General features: G+C 43.7%; 1 protein-coding gene across 1 annotated transcript; it reads left to right on the top strand.

The window, feature by feature from the left end:
- Window positions 1–2,001: 2,001 nt before the first annotated feature.
- On the top strand, window positions 2,002–4,011 carry LOC103698564 (glutathione S-transferase U17-like). Its single transcript, XM_008780600.3, has 2 exons — window positions 2,002–2,670; window positions 3,440–4,011. The coding sequence occupies exons 1-2, from the start codon at window positions 2,122–2,124 to the stop codon at window positions 3,815–3,817; spliced, it is 927 nt and encodes a 308-aa protein (XP_008778822.1). The 5' UTR covers window positions 2,002–2,121; the 3' UTR covers window positions 3,818–4,011.
- The last annotated feature ends 13,108 nt before the right edge of the window (window positions 4,012–17,119 follow it).

Here is a 17,119-nt window from a genome sequence, read left to right as displayed (position 1 = left end):
AGGAGGGGCGGACGCTCCTCCTTCTTTCCTTCTTTGCTCCACACGGCATGAAGGAAGATTCCTTCCTAGTTTTCATGCATTGATTTCCTAATCTAATTAGGAATTACATGGTCTCACTTGATCAATTGAATTCTAATCCAATTAGAACCCAATGTGTCCTCCAAATTGATTTATATGAATCCTAATCCAATTAGGACTTGAATTGGACTTCTTGAATTAAGTTTCTTATCTAATAAGGAGTCTTAATTAATTAGGCCTTCCCATCCTTATCCAATAAGGTTAAGCCTAATTTAATTAGGTCCAATTAAATCAATTAAATTATAATCCAATTGCAATTCCTTCTTCTTTTAACTCACTAACTCTTAGCGGGTTAATCCTATTGACAATCAAATTTAATTGCGATTCTAAATTGCTATCCAACCGTCGGAACGATCAAAACTTCTAATGTGTGTGACCCCATAGGTTCTATTCTGACTGGTAGTGAGATATATTATAATCTCTATCATAATATCATCGAAACTCTTTTCAATGGATTGAAACGACTTCAACTCTACTCTTAGGATTCACTGATCACCAAGTGAATGAATGTCTTCGAGTCTCATAATCCACTAGTGACACCTAGCAGCATATAATGACAACTCAACAGAATGGAAGGGATGAACCTTTAGGTACAGTTAGCGTATGATACAGTACCTCTATCATGGATTCCGACATGGCTGAGGTTATGGATAACTCATCAAACCTCATCGTCTGTCTTATGTCGGATTTATTTGACTCAAGTTTGAGATTGGAAAACTCTTTTTTCAGAACTGCCTTAGCTAAGGTTTTTCGAACTTAGTCTCATAAATCACATAGGATCTTTCCTAATCTATCAAGATTGATAGATCCCATCTAAATGCAGCCCTAATCCGACAGTGAACCTACCGCAGCCAATCTGCACCATAAGGATCCTTAGGGCCAATGTTTATGTGCTCGTCAAACTACAGCAACCTCACCGTGATTAGCTGAGGCATCGCAGGTCTAAGTACTAGTTATACAACTGCAGCATTAAGCAAGTCACTGACGAGTGGATAGACATTCAAGTGATTTCTTGCTTTGGTCACGCTCAGTACCATTGTTCTCTAACAAGCACTTGCACAATTATCCCAATGTCGCCACACTATGGACTTAAGACTCGCCCATCAAGAAAAGTGATCTGTGCACTAATCTCATCGGATCGATCATCGTTCTTCGTGATGATCCATCGATCATGGGCTATTATTCAGGAATTAACTATTAATTAAACATGCTTTAAATTCTCAACTCTAAAGAATATGTGTTATCATTTTATTAATTCCTAGGACGATTCATGGACACATAATAACATGAATGAACAAAATGCCTGATTTTATTAATTAATAAAAGATCAAATACAAATTTCATACTTCCAGAACTATTACAATGCGTCTGCCAAATTAGCTTATAGAGCACACTCCTAACAAGAGGTGCATTCAAGGTCCAAAGGTCCTTCCAAAATAGAACATTAGCCCACATCGTAAGAGATCCAATAACCTATTAATCCATTAGCCACTTTTCGAGGAAGTCCCTAAATTTTGAAAGCTGCATGAGATATCTAAAGCTTTACTAAAGTCAAGCTTGCACAAGATTCCAATTTGAGAGGCATGAGGCAGATTTTCATTGGCTGTGGAATTAGGATCGATATCCACTACACCTTGGTGCTTGTTTTCAAATGAGACGGAAACATTGTTTAAATTTTTCTATTTGACCTATTAAGGTGTGCCATGCGTCCAAATTGCAGGAAGTTCTTGCAACTTCCTTTGCGTAGGTTGCTTAAGCCTTGTAACTTAACAATGTGGTATTATTGTGCGGGTGTCTTCATCAGTGGTACCTCAACGAGATTTAGTTACGATTGCTTCTTGTGATTATTTTTTAAAATAAATAAAAAAAAACTTAAGTTTTTGACCTTGCAATATACGTGTAGTGACAGCCAGCCAACCATACTCTCCAACAACCCAATCTATCCATTCCGGTGGTGTGTTGGTGTGAGGTGCATCCCCTCCGCCCTCCTTCGCGACCGTCCACTCCATTGAATCCGCTTCCCCCCGACCGTTGGACGAGCAGATGATGCTATCACTGGCACCACCATCAAATCCCTCACGAAGCTTGGCTACCAACCCAAGAACCAAAGCACCATTCCAGATAGCCAAAACCCACCCCATATCAGGCCTACTCCTTCCCATCAGATCCATGCACAGAGAGTTAAAGCTATCTTCCAGCATTACAAGTGAGAAAAGACTGCCAACAGCACAAGCAGTGAGTGAGAGAGTTGAAGGGGGAACAAGAATGACACGGGGAGGAGAGGATGTGAAGCTTTTGGGGAGGTGGGCAAGCCCGTTGGTGATGCGGACACGGACCGCTCTGAATCTGAAGGGAGTGGATTACGAGTTCTTGGAGGAGGTGTTTGGGGTGAAGAGTGAGCTGCTGCTCGAGTCCAACCCTGTGTACAAGAAAATTCCTGTACTCATCCATGAAGGCAAGCCCGTCTGTGAGTCCATGATCATCGTTCAGTACATCGACGACGTCTGGGCTGCCACGCCCCCTGCCATCCTGCCCGCCGACCCGTACGACCGCGCCCTCCACCGCTTCTGGGCCCACTATGTTGATGACAAGGTATTTTGATGCAGTTTTGTTCTTTTAAAGCGAGAGCAGCAATTGTTCTGTCATTCAGATGATGAGCTTTTAGATTTTCTGGCTTTTTATGATCTTACTGCAACAAGTTTTATCACTTGTCTTGCCTTTTTAGACATGTTACATGCTAAAAATTTTAATATATATATATATATATATCCCTCATTTGTTTTGACACTGAGGGGAGATACACAAGGTAATTGTCCAATCCCAAATACCTGGAGAAGCACAACCCAATACTTACATCCAAACCTCCTCCAAGAAGATTAGTGGTGCAACCACTAGGCACCGCGGGACACAATTATAACCTTCATAAACAGTCCAGAGAGTAGGGTTAATTTTGTTTCAAATATTTGGCTACAAGGAGTCTGTCCCCAAGGCTGTGCCCATGAATAGAGCCTGGCCCTCAACCCACCCATGTTTTATTAGGCAGTGACTCTGTTTTTTTTCTAGGTTATTGGAATGGTTGTATCCTAATTTTGGCATTTTTCTCAGATATATTGCAGGTTGTCATAATTTTTTATAGGCAAAGTTAAGCTCGAGGACTGCCTGAATTTTCATCATGATGATATATTCTCATAATTTTCATTTATACTTCCAAATAAATGCAGAAATTTGTCATTATTTTTCCACATCCAAATGAAGAAGCTTTTGCCATAATTTAGTCCCAAGTTCCATGTCAACTTTTTTTTTTTCTTCCTTGTTTTTTTTATAAATTTATTTCTACTTTCTTTTATTTCATTTTGTGTAGTGGTTCCCTTCAGTGTTCGCAAGCTCAAGGGCACAAACAGAGGAGGCCAGGGCGGAAGCAGTGGAGCAGGTCTTCGCGGGGCTAAAACTACTGGAGGAGGCCTTTCAGAAATGCAGCAAAGGGAAGGGCTTCTTTGGAGGTGACACCATCGGGTACCTGGACATTGCCCTTGGGTGCTCCTTGGGGTGGTTAAAGGCAACGGAGAAGATGACAGGCATCAAGTTTTTGGATGAGGCCAAGACGCCACTCTTGGCGCAATGGGCGGAGAGATTCTGTGCTAATGATGCGGTGAGGGGGTTGATGCCGGAGACCGACAAGCTGGTGGAATTTGCCAAGATGCTTCAGGCTAAGTTTAAGACTGCTGCTCCTGCGAAGTGAAGCCATTTTGTTTCAGTAGCTAGTTGCTTGTGGATGGTATCTAAGAGGAAGGGTGACAGAAATATCAAATGGCAGAATTATCTCTAGGGGAAATGAGAAGAACAGGACAAGATGAAATGATTGATGTTTAACTATCCTTGACTACAGTTTTTGCTTATTAATAATATCTTAGCTTTTCTGTTTCTTTCTAGAAATTCTTGTGCGAGATTTTCTTTGGGAACCAGTACACGAGGAGTGCATATAAGTTTGAAGGCAGGATTGAGTCCAAAAATCACTTGTATCCAATACAAAGGGGCTTCACAATTCAGCTAGGTGGCACCATTTTCTTGAGTGAATTTTTAAGTTGATCATTTTCCATAATTTTCTATCGGAAAAAATATGTTTTTGTGCCATGAACTTTTGGAGTACTAGTAATCAAGCTAGTAAAGGTCATGCAGTGGCAATTTAGTCAATAATATGAAGAAATCATGCGAAATCAGAAATTTGGATAAATTGTTGAGATGGCATCTTACTTATGTAATGCTAATGTGAGAACCAAAAAAAAAAAAAAAAAGAAAGGGTGGACGGGCCGGCCCGAAAAGACCGGGCCAAAAAAGCAAATTCTTTAAAGAATCACACTTTTCCGACTTATGAAAATAATTGTCAGCCTGAATTGGGTGCCCTAGGCACGATCGTGGAAGAAGAGGGGTGAAGGGGCGGGGGTGGCTTTCGGGGGAGGGGGGGTTGATCGTCGGAGAGAAGACCGACCGCCGAGATCCGGCCGGCCGTGGAGGAAGCCCTAAGCCCCCTTTCCCTCGGTGAAGATCCCCACAATCGGGTGAAGAGATCTTGGAGTCGTGCGCGTTGATCCGGGTTGCTCACGGATTTTCTCCACCGATCCCTCACCGGAAGGGTCGCCGGAGCAGCCCGTCGGACAGAGGTAAGCCCCTTGTGCTTCATTTCCTAGATTAGGGGAGACGTTGGAGGGATTTGGCTGGTGAATCGTCGGAGAAGAGCCCGAAATAGGGTACCCCTATTTCGGCCTCTCTCTTCCTAATTTTTGCCGCCGCCGGCCGCCGGTTGGCCGAGATCCATGACATATGGGGGTTGATCGGGACTGTGAGGGGATTGGTGAGGGATTTCTAGGGTTTTGTTGGGGATGGAGAGTGGTGGACCGAGGTCTTCTCCTCGTGGTTCCATATTCCTCTCCTCTTCCTCTCGTCGGTTGGCCGCCGGCCGGCGACGACGGTGAGAGCCACTGTGGCTGCCGTCGGGTGAAGGCCGAGCCACCATCACGGTGGCCTTCCGTTGATGATGAAGAAGGGGGGGCGAAGGAAGTCCATCCGGTTCTTGGGGGGGGGGAAGAAGAAGAAATTTCTTCTTCTCTCCCTCTCTTGGCCGGCCACTATCGCCGGCGACTGCAACAGTGGCGGCCGGCGATGGTTCGGCCAGTGGTGGCCGAGGGTCGGGAGGGTGGTGGCCGAGGGTTGGGCAGGTGGCGGCCGCTGCCCTTGGACCAAGAAATGGGGAAGGGGAGATGTACTCCCATCCATGAAGAGAGAAGGGTCTTCTTCCCTTCTCTCTCGTTCATCTTCCTTTTGGTCTTTTCACCGAGATCGGTCATCGTCGCCAGCATGGCGGCGGCCATGGCTGGCGAAGACATAGGCCAGTGGTACAAGGTGGGTAGTCGGGCCTCCCCGACTGTTACTAAATCTGGAGGGGTTGAGATGATTGGGGACCTGGTAATGGGCCCCAAAGTAGATGTAAGCTATGGTTCAGAATATTTTAATGCTAAATAATTTAGTTTGTGATTTATAATTAATGTTGTAGGGGAAGAGTCAGCGGTGCCAGGAGGTTTGGATCAGGGGACTCAGCATCCCAGCTCGTAGGTTGTGATTCGGATCCGTGTTTGTGTCAGTCTACAATCTCTGTAAGAATTCCTGCATCTAAGCACCTCTATGCATATATTTGATTTATCATTGGATTTATTTTATAATTATGTTGTTATTGTTTTATGAGCTGATACGATACCTATGAGGCGTGCATTTTATTTATTATGAAAATATTGAAATAAATTCATTTGGGAAGAAATAACATATTTCTTGAGAATTTATGAAAATATGTGATGTGATGGAAATGTGATTAAACATGTAAAACTAGACATGTAAAATGGATTGGACTAACCTTGTCATGAGATAGCCTCTACGAGCTTATGCGTAGGATAGCTGCCACGAGCTGATGCGTGGAATAGCCTCTATGAGCTGATGCGTGGGATAGCTGCCACGAGCTTATGCGTAGGATAGCCTCTACGAGCTTATGCGTAGGATAGCCTCCACGGGCTTACGCGTGGGATAGCTGCCACGAACTTATGCGTGGGATTTGTGCAGTCTTGGACTGGGACATGATCTTGGTTAGTCCAAAGACAGAAGTGAAAAGTCTGAAAACTTGGGAATCAGAGTAATACGGAAATGGATCACATAATGTGAAAAAGGATTTATGTATATGAAATGGTTATATATAATTGTTGTTTGTTGAGCCTTTGAAATGATGAAATGACATTTATTTGATGCTTTGATTATTTTATTATTATTACTGTGTGTGGCTGTTGGGATTCTTACTGGGCTGGAAAAGCTCATACTACACTTACATTTTTTTTCAGAGGCACTGGATTCGTAGAATCTATCGGGTGGGACAAGAAGTGAGCTCGATCTGGAGTCAGACTGCTAGATAGATAGAAGTTAATTTATCTTTTATTTATGGACATTTGAAATTATGTAATAAATCAGTTCATTTTAGTTGGATTTGATTGAATTACATTAATCTTTGATTTTGGCATTTTTGAGAATATTGTACCTTGTTAGGCCTTACATGATCTTTAGGGTTTTACTTTAGGGATTATGTGGCCGTGTCACGTGGTCGACCCGAGTGATGGGTTTGGGGCGTGACAGATTTGGTATCGGAGCTTAAGGTTTAGGAATCCTAGAGTTTAGGCTCGAGTAAGCCTGAGTGGGGAAAATCACTAAACACGTAAGATATTAAAATGGTGTGATTAGCATATGAAGGATGCAAAATTTTCTCAATCTGATAATCTTGATGTTGAAAAAAATGTGTAGGTTGATATGGCGCGAGGGCGTGGTCGGGGGCGTGCCAGAAGGCCGACCCGATTTGCGGACGGCTCCATGGCTTGGGCACCCTCTGGACAGCAGGAAGGTACCTCAACCATGCCGACTCGGGGTGTGCCACAGTAGGAGCACACTATTGACCCTACTGGCAGTACTCCAGAGATGGGTGCTCCGGAGATTGGGACATCCGAAGAACCAAGTATTCAGCTTGAGGAGACAATAAGTGCTTCATAGTTGATGCAAATGATGGTGCAACAGCAGGCTGCTGCCAGAGCAGACATGATGAGGATGGTAGAGGTATAGCAACAGTTCTTGCAGCAACAGTTGCAGCAGCAGCAAGCAATGTATCAACAACAGCAGCAGCAACAGCAGCAGTTTCAAGGCACTACAGCTCAGCCGGAGCACCGAGTCAGTCTGTTGGATTTTTAGAGATATGCACCCCCAGCATTTAAAGGTACGGCTGACCCGATGGAGGCTGAGAGCTGGCTGAAACAGATAGAGAAAGTCTTTCAAGCTCTGAGGTGCCCTGATGAGGAGAAAGTCCTTTTTGCCACCTTTATGTTACAGGGTGAGGCAGCTAACTAGTGGGAGATGGAGAAAGGGAAGCTTGGTCCGGATGATGCCCCCTTCATTTGGGAAGAATTTAAAAAGGTTTTTCATGAGAAGTATTTTCTCCAGGGTATCCGATTCCAGAAATATAGGGAGTTTGACCGACTGGAGTAGGATGATATGACAGTTGCCCAGTATGCAGCAAAGTTTGAAGAGATGTCCCGATATGCTCCGATCTTGATATCAGAGGATAGTGACCGAGCAAGAAAATTTGAAAATGGACTCAGGGGACGGATTCAACAACAAGTTGCTGCTTTTGAACTGTCTAGTTATAAAGATGTGGTTAACAAAGCCCTGGTGATAGAAAAAGGGCTTGACAATGCCCAAGCTGCCAGAGAAAAGAATATGAAGAAAAGGTTTCGATCCACTGATTCTCCGAGCCAAAATAGTAGACCCTTCAAGTCGAAGGATCAGAGACCGAATCAAGTTGTCAGCAGAGACAGAGGTCAAGCCCGAGGTGCCATTAGATGCTACAGATGTGGAGGACCTCATCTCAAACAAGATTGCACTTGGGTTGGAGGGACATATTTTTCTTGTGGACAAGAAGGGCATAAGGCTATTGTTTGTCCTAATGGGAAAGAACCGCAGAGGCGACAGGCACCACAGTCCTCTCAAAGAGTTCCTGTAAACCGAGCACCTCAGGAAGGACAGCAGCAAGAGGGAGGGCAGCAGAGGCCTAGGACCCAGGGGCAGGTCTATGCACTCACAGAGCAGGATGCCAAGGCTTCTAATTCAGTGGTGACAGGTAATAAATTCATCCCTAATACTCTCTCTTGTTTGGCATGTCATAAATTTTGTTAGGTTATATATGTTTGTGCATGTATGGTTAAAGATTATGATTAGGTGCCTTGTTACTATGTTTACAGGAATGATTAGGTTATTGTCTAATGATGTAAATGTTTTATTTGACTCTGGTGCTACCCATTTATTCATATCGGCCAATTTTGTTAGAAAGAATACTGAAATATCACCTGTGCCATTAGAATTTGATTTCTGTGTCTCAACGCCAAGTGGAGATGTTATATTAGTTAATTCAATTTGCAAGAACTGTATTTTGGGCATTGAGGACAGGGAAATGAATGCAGACTTGCTGGTCTTATAGATGAATGATTTTGATTTGATCCTTGGTATGGACTGGTTGGCAGCATACCATGCTACTGTTGATTGTTTTGAGAAAATGATCAAGTTTCAGATCCCTGGTCAGCCAGTGTTTGGTTTGGTGGGTAGCAAGTCACCTCATCAAATGAAGTTAATCTCGGCTCTACAGGCTAAGAAACTTCTCGCAAAAGGTTGTGAAGGATTCTTAGCTGCTGTGTTAGACACCCAGAAAGAGGAGCCCAAGTTAGAGGATATTCCTGTGGTGACAGAATTTCCAGATGTGTTTCCAGATGAATTGCCAGAATTACCCCCTGATAGGAAGATTGAATTCTCCATCGACTTGATTCTTGGCACTGGTCCAATTTCAAAAGCTCCATATCGAATGGCTTCAGCTGAATTGAAAGAGCTGAAGGAACAACTACAGGAGTTACTAGATAAGGGTTTTATCAGGCCTAGTGTTTCTCCTTGGGGTGCTCCTGTATTATTTGTGAAAAAGAAAGACGGTAGCCTCCGACTCTGTATAGACTACCGGAAATTAAATAGGGTGACAGTACGGAATAAATACCCACTACCAAGAATTGATGACTTGTTTGATCAGCTGCAAGGGGCTCAGGTTTTCTCGAAGATTGATCTTCGTTCTGGCTATCATCAATTGAAAATAAAGGTAGAGGATGTGCCCAAGACAGCTTTCAGGACCAGATACGGGCATTATGAATTTTTGGTCATGCCTTTTGGTTTAACAAATGCACCGGCTGCCTTCATGGATCTTATAAATCGGATATTCAAACCTTATCTGGATCAGTTTGTGGTAGTGTTCATTGATGACATTTTGGTGTATTCAAAGAGCTCACAGGAACATGAAGAACATCTAAGGGTAGTATTGCAAACTCTTAGATAAAAGAAGCTTTATGCTAAGCTATCAAAGTGTGAGTTCTGGTTGGATAGTATTTCTTTTCTTGGGCATGTAATCTCTAAGGAAGGTGTCTCTGTTGATCTAATGAAAGTGGAGGCAGTAGTTGGGTGGTATAGACCTACTAATGTAACTGAAGTGCGCAGCTTCTTAGGATTGGCTGGATATTACAGAAGATTCGTTGAGGGATTCTCCCGTATTGCCATGCCTTTAAGTCGCTTGACTCAGAAGCAAGTAAAGTTTGAATGGACAGATGACTGTGAACAGAGTTTTCAAGAGCTGAAAAAGCGTCTGGTGACAACCCCAGTGCTAGCTATTCCATCTGGAACAAAAGGCTTCACCATCTACAGTGATGCATCTCGTAAAGGACTAGGGTGTGTTCTGATGCAGAATGGGAAGGTGATAGCTTATGCCTCTAGACAGTTAAAGTAATATGAATAGAATTACCCTACACATGATTTGGAGTTGGCAGCAGTAGTTTTTGCTCTGAAAATATGGAGGCATTACTTGTATGGAGAACACTGTGAGGTTTTCACAGACCATAAGAGTTTGAAGTATATCTTCACATAGAAGGAGCTGAATTTGAGGCAAAGAAGATGGCTAGAACTACTGAAGGATTATGACCTGACTATCAGTTACCATCCGGAGAAAGCAAATGTAGTGGCTGATGCTTTGAGTAGAAAATCCTCAAGTGGACTGGCAGCATTGATCACTACACAGAAGCATATTTTATTAGATTTGGAGAGATTAGGGATCGAGATACGACTACATGATCCTAAGGTACAATTGGCTACCCTCACAGTGCAACCTACTCTAATTGAAAAGATCAAGATGTCTCATAGAGAGGATCCAAAGTTACAGAAGATCAGAGAAACAGTAGAGTCAGGTGTGCAGTCAGAATTTCGAGGGCATGAAGATGGCTCTTTAAGATTCGGGAAAAGGGTATGTGTGCCGAAAGTACCAGAAATGAAGAAAGAGATTCTTGATGAGGCCCATAACTCAGCTTATACAGTGCATCCAGGAGGTACTAAAATGTACCGGAACTTGAAAGAAAATTTTTGGTGGAGTGGCATGAAGCGAGATATAGCTTAGTATGTTGCACAGTGCTTAGTGTGTCAGCAAGTGAAAGTTGAGCATCAGAGGCCTGCTGGACCATTACAGTCTCTTCTCATTCCTCAGTGGAAGTGGGAGCATATCACCATGGATTTTGTGACTGCCTTGCCTAAGACCCCTCGGGGTAATGATGCGGTTTGGGTGATTGTTGACCGACTGAGCAAGTCAGCACATTTCTTGCCTTTTAGAGTTGGCTTTCCTCTGGAGAAATTGGCAAGTTTGTACATAGAGCAAATTGTGAGGCTGCACGGGATTCCAGTTTCAATTGTGTCTGATAGAGATACTAGATTTGTGTCACAGTTTTGGAAGAGCCTTCATAAAGCTCTTGGTACAAGACTAGACTTCAGTATAGCTTTTCATCCACAAACTGATAGACAGTCGGAGCGCATTATTCAGATCTTGGAGGATATGTTAAGGGCTTGTGTCATAGATTTGGGTGGTGCTTGGGATAGTCATTTGTCGCTGGTTGAGTTTGCCTACAATAATAGTTATCAGGCCAGTATTCAGATGGCTCCTTTTGAGGCATTGCATGGCAGAAAATGCTGATCTCCAATTTGTTGGGATGATGTGGGAGAAAGAAAAGTATTGGGTCCAGCGATAGTACAACAAACTGTGGATAAGATACAGGTGATCAGAGAACGGCTCCTTATAGCTCAGAGTAGACAAAAGAGTTATGCTGACAATAGGAGAAGAGAACTGAAGTTTCAGGTTGGTGATCATGTTTTCTTGAAAGTATTTCCTACTAAAGGTGTGATGAGGTTCAAGGTTCGTGGCAAATTGAGCCCTAGGTTTGTTGGTCCGTTCGAGATCCTGGATAGAGTTGGAGAAGTGGCATACCGCTTGGCTCTACCACCAGCTTTATCAGGTGTGCATAATGTATTCCATATTTCAATGCTGAGAAAATATATTCCGGATCCGAACCATGTGGTAGATTTTGAGCCTATAAGTCTGCATGAGAACCTAACTTATGAAGAGTACCTGGTACGGATTGTGGATAGAAAGGATCAAGTGTTGCGACGTCAGACCATTCCTTATGTAAAGGTACAATGGAGCAATCACTCAGAAAGAGAGGCCACTTGGAAGCTCGAGGAAGAAATAAAGCCAAACACCCTCAACTCCTTGGTATTCCAGGTACGTTAATTTCGCGGACGAAATTTTTTTTTAGGAGGGGAGAATGTGAGAACCAAAAAAAAAAAAAGAAAGGGTGGACGGGCCGGCCCGAAAAGACCGGGCCCATCCCCCTTATTACGATAGTGCCCTAGGCACGATCGTGGAAGAAGAGGGGTGAAGGGGTGGCGGCGGCGTTTGGGGGGGGGCGGTTAATCGCCGGAGAGAAGACCAACCGCCGAGATCGGTGAAGATCCCCACAATCGGGTGAAGAGATCTTGGAGTCGTGCGCGTTGATCCGGGTTGCTCATGGATTTTCTCCACCGATCCCTCGCCGGAAGGGTCGCCGGAGCAGCCCGTCGGATAGAGGTAAGCCCCTTGTGCTTCATTTTCTAGATTAGGGGAGACGTTGGAGGGATTTGGCCGGTGAATCGTCGGAGAAGAGGCCGAAACAGGGTACCCCTGTTTCGGCCTCTCTCTTCCGGATTTTTGCCGCCGCCGACCGCCGGTTGGCCGAGATCCATGGCATATGGAGGTTGATCGGGACTGTGAGGGGATTGGAGAGGGATTTCTAGGGTTTTGTTGGGGATGGGGAGTGGTGGACCGAGGTCTTCTCCTCGTGGTTCCATATTCCTCTCCTCTTCCTCTCGTCGGTTGGCCGCCGGCCGGTGATGACGATGAGAGCCACTGTGGCTGCCGTCGGGTGAAGGCCGAGCCACCATCACGATGGCCTTCCGTTGATGATGAAGAAGGGGGGGGGAGGAAGTCCATCCGGTTCTTGGGGGGGGAAGAAGAAGAAATTTCTTCTTCTCTCCCTCTCTTGGCCGGCCACCATCGCCGGCGACTGCAACATGGCGGCCGGCGATGGTTCGACCAGTGGTGGCTGAGGGTCGGGAGGGTGGTGGCCGAGGGTTGGGCAGGTGGCGGCTGCTGCCCTTGGACCAAGAAATGGGGAAGGAGAGATGTACTCCCATCCATGAAGAGAGAAGGTTCTTCTTCCCTTCTCTCTCGTTCATCCTCCTTTTGGTCTTTTCACCGAGATCGGTCATCGTCGCCGGCATGACGGCGGCCATGGCTGGCGAAGACATTGGCCAGTGGTACAAGGTGGAGAGTCGGGCCTCTCCGACTGCTCCTAAATCAGGAGGGGTTGAGATGATTGGGGACCTAGTAATGGGCCCCAAAGTAGATGTAAGTTATGGCTCAGAATATTTTAATGTTAAATAATTTAGTTCGTGATTTATAATTGATGTTGTAGGGAAAGAGTTAGCGGTGCCAGAAGGTTTGGATCAGGGGACTCAGCACCCCAGCTCGTAGGTTGTAATTCGGATCCGTGTTTGTGTCAGTCTACAATCTCTGTAAGAATATCTGCATCTGAGTATCTCAATGCATATATTTGATTTATCATTCAATTTATTTTATAATTATGTTGTTATTGTTTTATGAGCTGATACGATACCTATGAGGCGTGCATTTTGTTTATTATGAAAATATTGAAATAAATTTATTTGGGAAGAAATAACATATTTCTTGAGAATTTATGAAAATATGTGATGTGATGGAAATGTGATTAAACATGTAAAACTAGACATGTAAAATGGGTTGGACTAACCTTGTCATGAGATAGCCTCTACGAGCTTATGCGTAGGATAGCTGCCACGATGTGGAGTGATTGATTAAAACCCCATTTGATTTTGATGAGCTCAAAGCATTTGAGTATATCTTTTGATTACTAATGAATTCAATTGAGTGTTTCAGTGAAAATCCTGTCCAAGTGTCTCAAGACTTGGTTCATAGTATTTTGGTTAAGTTAAGAAGTCTGCTGAACCAAAGTATGAGACTCGAGTCGACTCCCGAGTATCACGAGTCGACTCCAAGCGTATCAAGTTCACTGGCACGAGCTCGAGTCGACTCCAAATCAGTACGAGTCGACTCCGACTGAGAACAGACAGAAGGACAGAAAGCTTCAACTCAGAAACTGTCAACGAGTCGACTCCTGAAGTGCGCGAGTCGACTCCAATGTTCAACGAGTCGACTCCAGGGTAGTAAGAGTCGACTCCAAGAGGAACACAAAGAAAAGTCAGAGAGCAGTTTTCGAGTCTGAGATTCGAGTCGACTCCAGTGGAACGCGAGTCGACTCCGATGGATGGCAAGTCGACTCCAAAGAAGGTGAGAGTCGACTCTCAGCGGTACACAAAGAAAAGGTCAGAGAGCATTTTATGGACTCTGAGATTCGAGTCGACTCCCGCAATACGCGAGTCGACTCCGAGACTGTGCGACCATCGACAGACAGAAAACCATGTTACTGCCTCTGAGATTCGAGTCGACTCCCAGACAGCTCGAGTCGACTCCAAGACAAGCTTCACGTCAAAAGGCAGAAGACCAACTTTTGGAAACTGAGAGCCGAGTCGACTCCAAGGAAGTTCGAGTCGACTCCAAGACTGGATGAGCCAAAAGACAGAGAATCGGGAGTTCGGGCTCTGAGATTCGAGTCGACTCCCAGGACAGTCGAGTCGACTCGAGTGGACAAAATTCAAAATTGGATCCACGGACTTCAGTGGATGAGCCGACTCTAAAATTGCCAGGTCAGCTCCAGAAGTTGGCGAGTCGACTCCGGGTCAAGACGAGTCGACTCCCAGTCATGAAGGCAACTTTAATTCAAATCTGGAACAGTTGCCGAGTCGACTCCGGAAAAGCTTGAGTCGACTCCCGCTACAGCCGAGTCGACTCCTGATCGCGCGAGTCGACTCCAACCCACCAACGGTCATATTGTCAGGCTGCGCAGAGTGTGCAGATCGGGCAGAAAAAGCAGTGTAACGGCTAGTTTCCGTGGGGGTTGGGTTAAATAGCCACAGAAGACTGTAGCAAGGCAGAGAACAACCATTCCACTCCAAGCATTCAAGCTTTCAACTCTGCAACTTGTTCTTCAACGAAAAAGAGGGAAGATCTGTAATAACTGCATCCAACTACATCTTCTCAACATTAAAAGCTTCCTCCTCCTGCATTCAAGTCGACTACTCATTCGAGAGGAGATCGGAGTTCAAGAAGCCATTCCTCTACTTCAGCTTAAAAAGCGTTTGAGGGCTTCTAAACTCCTCTTTTGATTATATTGTTTTACATCTGCTTTTGAGAAGCTTATTTTTCTTTCTTTCTATAACTTGTATTTACTTGGTTCAATCGGAGGATTGAATCAAGGGGATTAAGGTTGGTTGGTGAGCCAAGTTAAAAACCAACGTGTGTAAGGGTTTGATTGTGAGCCCGGGAAAACAATCGGGGTTGGTTCTAGTCGGTGAGCCTGGAAAACCGATCGAGTTCGTTGTGAGCTCGTAAAACAACAAGTTTGGTTGTGAGCTTGGAAAACAACCGACTGTAATCCAAGGGGGTTATAGTGAAATTCCCCAAGTGTGACTTGGGGAGTGGACGTAGGAGCAAGGGTTAGCTCCGAACCACTATAAAACCTTGTGTTTGTGATTGATTGGCTCTTTTCTTCTTCCTCTCACATCACTCACGGCACTTAGCATTAATTAAATAACTTGCAATAGTTTTTAATTAATCATCCATAACGTTTTAAATATTTAAATTATTTTAAAACCCAATTCACCCCCCCTCTTGGGTTGTCTATCTGGGCAACAAGTGGTATCAGAGCTAAACTCTTCCACTCAAGAGTAAAAGATCAAAAATGACAACCCCATTCGGATCTTCTCACATTGAGGGTCAGTCCACCCAAAGACCCTCTTTCTTCAATGGATCCGACTACTCATACTGGAAGGCTAGGATGAGATATTCATCCAAGCCCAAGACTATGAGATGTGGACCATTGTAGTAAATGGCCCATACATCCCATCCACATATGTAGAGGGTGTCAAGGTACCCAAACTAGAAAGGATTGGGATGAACATGACATGAGGAAGGCACAACTAACTCTAAAGCTATGAATGTGTTTTATTGTGGCTTAGACCGAAATGAATTCAATAGGGTCTCTACTTGCAACTCTGCAGAAGAGATCTGGGATAGGCTTGAAGTGACCCATGAGGGCACAAATCAAGTTAAAGAATCCAAAATTAATATATTGGTTCATAAGTATGAACTATTTAAAATGGATTCTAATGAGACAATCACTAGCATGTTCACTAGGTTTACTGATATTGTCAATGGCCTAAAAGCCTTGGCAAGAACTATACTAACAGTGAACTTGTCAGGAAAATCCTTCGGTGTCTACCAAGGTCGTGGGAAGCTAAAGTGACGGCAATCCAAGAAGCCAAGGACTTGAACAAGTTACCACTTGAGGAGCTCCTTGGATCCCTTATGACGCACGAGCTTACCATGAAACAACACAACGAGGAAGAGTCCTCCCATAAGAAAAAGGTAATAGCTTTAAAATCTACTTCATCTAACAAAGACTTATCTTGCAGTAGCAGTAGTGAAGAAGAAGAAGATGAGGAAGATGGTGGTGAGGCACTTCTTGTGCGCAAGTTCAAGAAATTCATCAACCACAAGAAGTCCTATCATCAAAGGAGAGGCCCCTCAAATTCCTACCGCAAGGACAAAGGTAAGGAAAGGGAAAATGAGGGGATTGGGTGTTACGAGTGCAAGAAGCCGGGTCACATAAGAGCTGAGTGCCCCTTACTGAAGAAGGGAGTAAGTACAAGAAGAAGAAGAAAGGCCTTGTCACACCCTATCGGACTCCGACTCATCATCCTCTCATCAGATGATGAACAAGAAGAGAAGGCCAATTTCTGCTTCATGGCCAACGAAAACGAGGTAACTTCCGATACGCATTGATTTTCTTTTGATGAACTTTATGATGCATTTAATGAATTAATGTAGAATATAAGGCTATAAATCTTAAAAAAAGAACTAAAAGTAACTAATCAAACTACATTCATAAATATAATTAAGGATAAGGATTTAATCACCAAAGAAAATATAGAACTTAAGACAAGCAACCAACTTTTAACTCAAAAGACTAACACTTAACTAAAGAAATGAAAAACTAACTAAGGAATTTTCAGAACTTAAAAATATAAACAAACCTTAAATAAGGATCTACAAAAGAACTTAATGATCTAAAAGCGAAAATCAAACACTAACTAAAGAACTTAACAAATACAAACCCTTAGTTGAAAAGTTTACTATAGTTCTGAAAATTAAACATGATACTAATAGTCAACGAGCGTATTTAATAAAGCGGGTTTAGGATATAAACCAAGAAATAAACAAAAACTTCTTAGTAACTTCTTTGTTAAAGCTGGGAAACTAAAACTAAGAAAATAACCTGCTTTTGTTGTGGTACAGTAGGCCATAAAGCAAATGTGTGTAATTTTAGGAAAAGTAAAACTAAAAAAAAATTAAAAGGGTATGGGTTCC

Source organism: Phoenix dactylifera, unplaced genomic scaffold, assembly GCF_009389715.1.
Source record: "Phoenix dactylifera cultivar Barhee BC4 unplaced genomic scaffold, palm_55x_up_171113_PBpolish2nd_filt_p 000282F, whole genome shotgun sequence".
NCBI classification, from domain to species: Eukaryota; Viridiplantae; Streptophyta; class Magnoliopsida; order Arecales; family Arecaceae; genus Phoenix; species Phoenix dactylifera.
This window is presented reverse-complemented; position numbering and strand designations above follow the sequence as displayed.

What these genes read in the sequence shown, in the direction of transcription:
- LOC103698564 (XM_008780600.3), top strand. Translation starts at nt 2,122, where the DNA reads ATGATGCTATCACTGGCACCACCATCAAATCCCTCACGAAGCTTGGCT. An exon ending in CCCACTATGTTGATGACAAG is followed by an intron (nt 2,671 to 3,439) that starts GTATTTTGATGC and finishes CATTTTGTGTAG; the next exon opens with TGGTTCCCTTCAGTGTTCGC.